This window comes from Lactuca virosa, chromosome 4, assembly GCF_052849685.1.
Source record: "Lactuca virosa cultivar CGN04683 chromosome 4, Lactuca_virosa_CGN04683_v6, whole genome shotgun sequence".
Classification (NCBI taxonomy): Eukaryota; Viridiplantae; Streptophyta; class Magnoliopsida; order Asterales; family Asteraceae; genus Lactuca; species Lactuca virosa.
The window spans coordinates 297,792,612-297,800,653 of record NC_136429.1 but is presented as its reverse complement, the minus strand read 5'-3'; the positions used below and the strand labels follow the sequence as shown (position 1 = coordinate 297,800,653).

Genomic DNA, 8,042 nt, shown 5'->3' with positions numbered 1-8,042 from the left:
TGTTTAATTTCCGATGGACCCACTTAAATAGATTAAATTTATATATTCTACTATTATTTTGTAGAACTTTAATTCTGACGAGAGTTGTGTATTATTATTATTTTTTTTTTCCAAATCAATATTGCCAAAAAGTTAAATAATAAAGCTTTAGTTCATATATAACAATATATCGACTATTATTTGTCATTATATACATATACAAATAAAAGAATTATTTGTTCTAACACGAACAACATATACATCCTTGATAAATTAAAGCCTACCACCTATACCTATAAGAAGACAAAAGAATAATTGGATACCTAAATAACTTAGGTAATTTTAGTATCAACAGAAAGTCGTGAAAGAACGAATAAACCAGCAGAAGAGACAAATACTGATGCAGCAAAACAAGCCAAATCCAACCCTGTAACTAAAGGTATACTCTTGAACTTCTCCAAGACTCCAACTTGAAGCAACAACATTAGAGCATGCCCGATTTTTGACTTTGCTTGAGAGATGGACTTCATTCCAGCCCATGATGGAAACTCCTGTAATTAATATTGTCAAATTATAACCACTTTCATGCTCATAACATTGAAATTATGCTGATTGAGCATGTTCTAATTGTTTAAACAAAACGTTAATGCTCGATTTGTTATTTAGGAGATGACAATGTTGTATTGTGTTTGATGTCCATTGGAGATTGGTGTCAACTAAAAAGAAAAAAAATTGTAATTTTTTGTCCCATCTAAAAATCTTAGACATGGAATCATTTTTCTCTATTGAAAATAACCCTAGAAAGTTTGTCCAGTCTCATCAATCTAATCCAGACATATATCTCATGTAACATACATAGTCTAATAATATTTTGGCTGTGGTTATTAAATGTTGTTTAGTTGAATATATATATATATATATATATATATATATATATATATATATATATATATATATATATACCTTGAGTTGGAAAAGCCCAAAGAAATTTGATGATGGAAGTGTTGATCCGTAGCCTCTTGAAGCTTGGGATCCGACAAACATAACATGCAATCCCATCCCAAATGTAAGCATGGCTGTTCCTACTAAGAACATATCTGTTCATAGATAACAAACATATTCATAAAATTATTGTCTTTTCAACACAATGTACTTAATATTCTCATGAATAATAGGAGTTATAAATGTACCTAAGGCTTCGATGAGTAAGTGCATGATATGTCCATGATCTGAATGGTGGGAGATGGCTTGAAAGTACCGAAGGTATGATTCCATAACCAGAAAAACACCCTAAAGTTCATTCAAACATATGATATTAGATATTTAGATTAAGATAAAATGTCAACAATGGCCAAAAAGTGTTGCTAAATGCTTATTAATTAATTAAACACAGTTTATGATACCTCTAGGAAGCATAATACCGAACCAAGCAAGGTTCCTGCTACGGCAAACATCGTAAAGAATCGAGAGTCCATTATGACCTGCAAATTTCACATCATCATAAATTAATAAATCTAAGGGGATTATAATTTCTTGCAAAATGTTTTATTAGCAATGATGGTTCCCTCTATTAAAATATTTTTAAATGAAGTGAAAATTTTTAAAAATGTAATGACTAATTAAATAAAGAAATCATCTTGAATAATTCATGCAAAGTTGCATGAGAGGATGAATATTACCTTTTCAATTAGCGACTGGATGATTAAACTCCACGGCCTAGGTCTCGTAGCCACCTTTAACTTACGTCGAACCACAGTTTTCATAATAAGCAGTAGAGTAGCCAAGTCTACTCTTCTGCTTATTTGTGTTGGTGCAGTAACAAATGTTACTGCACCACCAAAAGCAGCCACCATAGATGTGGCTGCTTTAGTTACTAGTACCGGTTTCCTCTCTATATCTCCGGTCAATTGACCATTTTCTGAGCCAAAACCAGCCGCCACACACGGAAACCTTAACCTCACAGTATCAGTCCTCAATACAGTTTGTATGGAAGATGCTACGAGAGCCGATGGTGTGGTTGACATGCGTGTCAATCGAATTGCTGCCATTGGTTAGAATATTGGCCGATGTAGTATTTGTATATTGATCTTTATTTCCGGGGTTTATATACAAGAAAAAACAGACGAATCTAAGCATATTAGCTGGGAATATGTTTGCATGTGGATTGTGGGCGGTGGGGTCATTTTAGACATTTCACACGTCTGTTTGGGCTGGGTATGGGGAGGGTTTTTTTAGGTTAGCTTTGGGGACAAGGAGTTTAAAATGTCAAAATGGTGGTTGTGTAGTTTTGGTCAAGCGCGTGAAGGACACGAGAAACTGAGATCCGCACACGTGGCAGTGTGGAAAATTTAAAATTGGTCAGCAATCATGAACTGTAGGGCGTGTTGGAATGATGAGGAAGTACTAGAAAACGTGACATATTTCAACGGAGGCTCCGAAGCCAGCGTAGGATTGTTTCATCCGTCAAAAAATAAATACTTTTCATTTTTAGCATGCCAAAATAATAGTTGGTTCTTTTCGTACGAAAAAGCAAGTGATGTTTGATTTCACTTGTAATTTAAATTGCATAAATAGATCGCATTTTTATTAAAGCTATAACTCAAAAATTATATAAATATGAATAATTTGATGTATAGTTGTTAGTATCGGGATTTTAAGTCATCTCCAATGGTTAGAGTTTTCTTATATAATATTATTTATTAGAGAAATCTATTACAAACAGTCTATATTTTGACTACATATTCAATTAAATGTTTATATCTTTTGTTATGATTAAGTCTCAAATATCAATAATTTTATTCACTTTGACTATTTTTATACCGTCAACATGTCATCCACTTTCAAAATCTATACTTTTGGCCCAGATTTTATTTTGTATTACAACGTTTTTTATATCCACGTGTTCGTCTTGACGACTACTACAACTTTCATGTTGATCATTTTATCCAAAAAACAATATATTTTTACTTTCAATTTTATAAACAGAGATTTATATTTATTAACTTTTATAAGTGAAAATTGGTGTTACGATTTATTGGTTTATATTAAAATGACAAAATTGCAAAAATGGTCCCTGTGGTATGCAAATTTTTGAGGTTTTAGTCCAAACCCCGAGTTTTTTGGATTCATGGTCCTTTTGGAGTGGTTTGTATGTGGAATTGGTCACCGAACTTAACTTTCGTTAACTTGTTGCTGTTAACCCCCTCATGTGCCTCTCACATTAGGGTATATTTGTCTTTTCACTTCTAAGGGACCATTTTTGCACTGAAAAAATATATTCTTTTTTTTAAAAAAAATCAATACGTATTTATTTATTTTTATAATTAAAAAATAAAAAAGCTCTCTCTCTCTCTCTCTCTCTCTCTCTCTCTCTCTCTCTCTCTCTCTCTCTCTCTCTCTCTCTCTCTCTCTCTCTCTCTCGTCCCCTATTTCACCGGATGGGCAAACGAAGAAAATAAAGCGTTGCTGCCCTTTAGATTTTACCCACCGGCTGCCCTCCACCTCTTCTCCACTATTTTACCGTCGAGCACAACCCCAAACGTACCCACCAGCTAATCTTTCTTCCTCTACACTGTACCTCTCTTCTCTCTCTCGTTATACATCTTCGGCGAGGAAAGAATCCGGTGAACCAAGGTTGCCGCCCCTATTTCAGTTTCTCTCTTTCCTCCCTCATTCTTCCCTGTCGATCAACAACTCAAAACATCCCCTCGTTTGCAGTGGTCCTCGGTTTTGGCTTCGATGAAACGAGAGGAAGAAGAACCGGTAAAATAGTTGCCTCCGCCTTTCCCCCCTTGTGACTGCTTAACTACTGCAGAACCACACTCCACCATCGGAGCTTCCTGATCGCAGCCTTCCATTCGTGATTTCAGCTTCTCCGAACAGACGAAGACGGAGACCTTTTCAAATAAGAAATCCTCCAATCCTTCAAATCAAACTCGAACGAGATTTTTTGTGATAAAATAGAACCCCTGAAAACGAAATTTTTCGTGATAAAATAGTTTGAAGATGAGGTTTTTTTGCATATTGAAATCTTGATTTTATGAGCATGCTTGTCTAATTGATGGAACTCATCACCAGTATACCATGCTTCATCGATGGTGAACACACACACACACCACCTGTTCGACCAAATGCCTCATTGACTCTTCTTCACTTTCATTTTGCGTTTTTGATTTACAGTATTGCTCCAATGGAGTTTCAATGTTTTCTGGATTTGATTTGTGTTTCTTGTGTTTCTCATTTGTCTGTGATAAGAAACTTGAACAAGAGCGACTTTTTCTTTGTGTATCCCCAACAGCAAGAAGAAAGTTGAACCCATATGCATTTTTTGATTTGAAATTAGTTAATTTTATTTTGAGGGTGAGTGCTTTTAGTAATCATGTGGACGATGTGTGTGTGGATTTACTGTGTATTTTTCGTTGCAAGTTATGGAGATGAAGGTGGGTCGAGAGAGAGAGAGAGAGAGAGAGAGAGAGAGAGATCTTTTATTTTTTAATTATTAAAATAAATAAATAAGTATTAATTTTTTTTAAAAGAGGGATATACTTTTTTTCAATGCAAAAATGGTCCCTTAGAAGTAAAAAAACAAATATACCCTCATGTGAGAGGCACATGAAGGGGTTAACAGCATCAAGTTAACGGAAGTTAAATCCAGGGACCAATTCCACATACAAACCACTCTAAAAGGACCATGAATCCAAAAAACTCGGGGTTTGGACTAAAACCCCAAAATTTTGCATACCACAGGGACAATTTTTGCAATTTTGTCTATTAAAATAAAAAATAGAAAACCTTGGATGAACAGTAAGAAAAAAAACGTTGAAGTTGGTTATGTTTACTAGATTTTGTTTAAAAACTAAAAAACATATTTTCGAATAAATAACCAAGTGATTTACTAAAATAAAAAACATATTTTCACATAAAAAACCAAAATACTTACAAAACTAATTTTTGACTTGTTATTCGTTTTCGAATTATATAGGTGCACAAACAAAAATTATTTTTCATCCTATGTCAAAATATGTGAAAATAATTTTTACATCCTATGTGAAAATAATACGTGACATGTTATTCATTTTCGAATTATATAGGTGCACAAGCAAAAATATGTTTTTTATGTGGAAAATGTTTTTTTTTTTTTGAAAAAAGGTTTTTTATTTGAAAATATGTTTTTTTTTTGTGTAACATCCCGTTTTGCCTGAATAGATTAACTAAGAGTCTAAGACTTAACGTAATTGTTGTGATATGCTGGAACTCTTTGTCCTGTGAATACACTTTCTCTTTTAGAACATAAACTGACTAGATCGTCGGAGCGTCGTCCCAAGAGCCCCTCATGGACGTCGACTAATGATCTACCTTCCATTTTTGTATTGTGATATCATGAGAAGGTATCCACACAAAACCCACCGACAACCTCAATTCAACCGTCTCCAGCATATCACAACATTTGGCGACATCCGGGCGTATCTCTAGAACGATACACCCATGAACCAAATCCACAGAGCAACAATGGAAGGTGAAATCCCAATAGTGGCTGGAATACTAGATGCAGTCACTAGAGGGAGGACAATCTTCCGTTTAGGAAGAGCACGCATCAAACCTGAGAAAAGCGAACGTGGTCGCTGATGCTTTGAGCTGCAAGTCGGTTAGTTCCTCGGTTAGGAGTTTATATATGAGGATTTCGATTGATTCGCCATTGCTGGATTTGATTAGTGAGGCTCGGGCTAAGGGGGTTAGGAAAGAAAACTAGAAGCAGAAGCGAATTAGGGGCGATATTGATAGGTTTTCCACTGACAGTTGTGGACTGTTGACCAGCTGCGGTCGGGTTTGGGTATCAGATTTTGGTGGGATCAGGAAGACTGTGCTGGAGGAGGCACACAAGTCTAGATTTTCGATACACCCTGGAGCCACCAAGATGTATAGGGATTTGCGTCTTAGTTATTGGTGGTCATGCATGAAGAGGGAGATAGTCTGGTATGTAGAGAGGTGTTTGACATGTCGGATGGTCAAGGCTGAGCACCAGAGGCCGCATGGTAAGCTTCAGCCTTTGGATATTCCCATGTTGAAATAGGAACATATCACCATGGATTTCATCACCAAGCTACCCCAGATGGATCAGGGGTTCGATACGATATAGGATATAGTGGACCGTTTGACCAAGAATGCCCATTTCTTAGCTATCCGGGAGAGCTCCTCGGCCAATTTCTTGGCCGATGTGTATGTACGCGAGATCGTCGACAGACATGGTGTTCCGGTTTCTATTGTACCAGATCGGGATGTTCGGTTCACTTCACGGTTTTGGTAGAGATTCCACGAGGAACTAGGTACGAGGTTGCATTTTAGCACTACTTATCATCCGCAGACTGACGACCATAACGAGCGGACCATTCAGACACTTGAGGACATGTTGCGAGCCTGAGTGATTGATTTTCGGTGGGAGTTGGGACTCCTACCTTCCCTTAGCTAAATTTTTTATAAAACAACAGTTATCACTCTGGTATTGGTGCGCCTCCATTCAAGATTCTTTATGGAAGGAAGTGTCGTACCCTAATATGTTGGGGATAGGTCGGCGATATGGTTCTACTGAAGGTATCACCCTGGAAAGGTGTAATACGCTTTAGGAAGAGGGGAAAGTAGGGGCCCTGGTATATTGGACCTTTTTGAGTGATTGCCAGGGTGTGCAGAGTAGCTTATCAGTTGGATTTGCCTGAGGATCTCAGTCAAATTCACAACACCTTCCATGTTTCTTAGCTTTGGAAGTGTGTGGCTGATGATTCAGTAGTTGTTCCTCTATATGATATTCAAAATGCATGCGTTTAACCGGGTACAAGGGCCATTTTTGCAAACGTTTACTAGTATTATGGGCTTAATTGTAAAAAAAAATCAATGATGGTTTTTCGTTAATAAGGCCAAACTAATATTTATTGGGTTTTTTTTTACAAAAAAGTCCTATTATTTTGGCATTGTTTATGGAAAATTTCTATTATTTTTGGCATACTTTATGGAAGTCATATTATTTTGGCATAGTTTATGGAAAAGTTCTATTATTTTGGCATAGTTTATGGAAAAGTCATAATATTTTGACATAGTTTATGGAAAAGTTCTATTATTTTGCATAATGTTGATTTGCTTAAAAATTACCATGTTATATTTTTTTTTCGTTAATGTTAAACAAATCTAAATGACCGAACATAAATGATTGAGCATAAACAAGCATAAATGAATATAAAGAATCAAACATAAAGAACATAACATTCAAATGAGTAACCTGTATAAATAAAAACAATCATACAGAAAATCCTAAAATATAATAATCCACAATCCATAAATAACATAAAAATAAAATCAAATGTCATCTTCGTTTGCATATCTTCCTAAAAATAAAACTTACAAAGTCAAACTTTAGCCGTCACATCCATATATTTTATTAGTGTTTCAAACTTGTAAAACTTTAACATTTAATCTTGTCATGCAAAAATCACCATCTATTACTATTTATTAACACCAATATTATTTTAACAATTAAAGAATGATAAATAACTAATTTGCATGATTTTACCTTAAGAATCACCATTCACTAAACATCATGGAATATAAACAAAGGTTAACAAAAACACATTAACAAACATAAATGAAAGAACAAGACCATTATTCATGTTTACTTGTTTAACTAAACAAAATGTTTATTTATTAAATAAACAAACATAAACGAAAGTCATGTCGAATGGTTCACAAATGCATTGATAAATGTTTGAATTATTTACAGTCCCAACAAAATTCTTATAATGATTTGAAGTACAATGTAGATATAGACGGAAACAAGTGACAATCAATACAAAGTATTATCCCACACTCTTAACCAACCTACAAGCCCATCGGTACCCTTGTGACACATCCTTGATCCAAGTACATATCTTGTGCTTCTGGTAATATGGGTTCATACTATCTTCCACACCTATCCATACTTGTTCCAATTATTATCCCAAGGTTCCCCTCACCACTCCATTAAACCTTCAATCATACATGCACATATTAACCCATGTACCTAACACTAACCTTCCTAG

The 8,042-nt window shown here is 35.2% G+C and overlaps 1 protein-coding gene across 1 annotated transcript; it reads right to left on the bottom strand.

Moving 5' to 3' along the window:
• Nucleotides 1–174: 174 nt before the first annotated feature.
• Nucleotides 175–2,065, bottom strand: LOC145168878 (uncharacterized). Its single transcript, XM_079087543.1, has 5 exons — nt 1,659–2,065; nt 1,383–1,460; nt 1,170–1,269; nt 943–1,076; nt 175–530 (listed from the first exon to the last, which is right to left on the bottom strand). Exons 1-5 carry the CDS (start codon nt 2,025–2,027, stop codon nt 312–314), a joined length of 900 nt encoding a protein of 299 aa, XP_078943669.1. The 5' UTR covers nt 2,028–2,065; the 3' UTR covers nt 175–311.
• Between the last annotated feature and the right edge of the window lie 5,977 nt (nt 2,066–8,042).

What these genes read in the sequence shown, in the direction of transcription:
- LOC145168878 (XM_079087543.1), bottom strand. Translation starts at nt 2,027, where the DNA reads ATGGCAGCAATTCGATTGACACGCATGTCAACCACACCATCGGCTCTC. An exon ending in CTTACTCATCGAAGCCTTAG is followed by an intron (nt 1,077 to 1,169) that starts GTACATTTATAA and finishes ATCTATGAACAG; the next exon opens with ATATGTTCTTAGTAGGAACA. An exon ending in TTGGGCTTTTCCAACTCAAG is followed by an intron (nt 531 to 942) that starts GTATATATATAT and finishes TATTAATTACAG; the next exon opens with GAGTTTCCATCATGGGCTGG.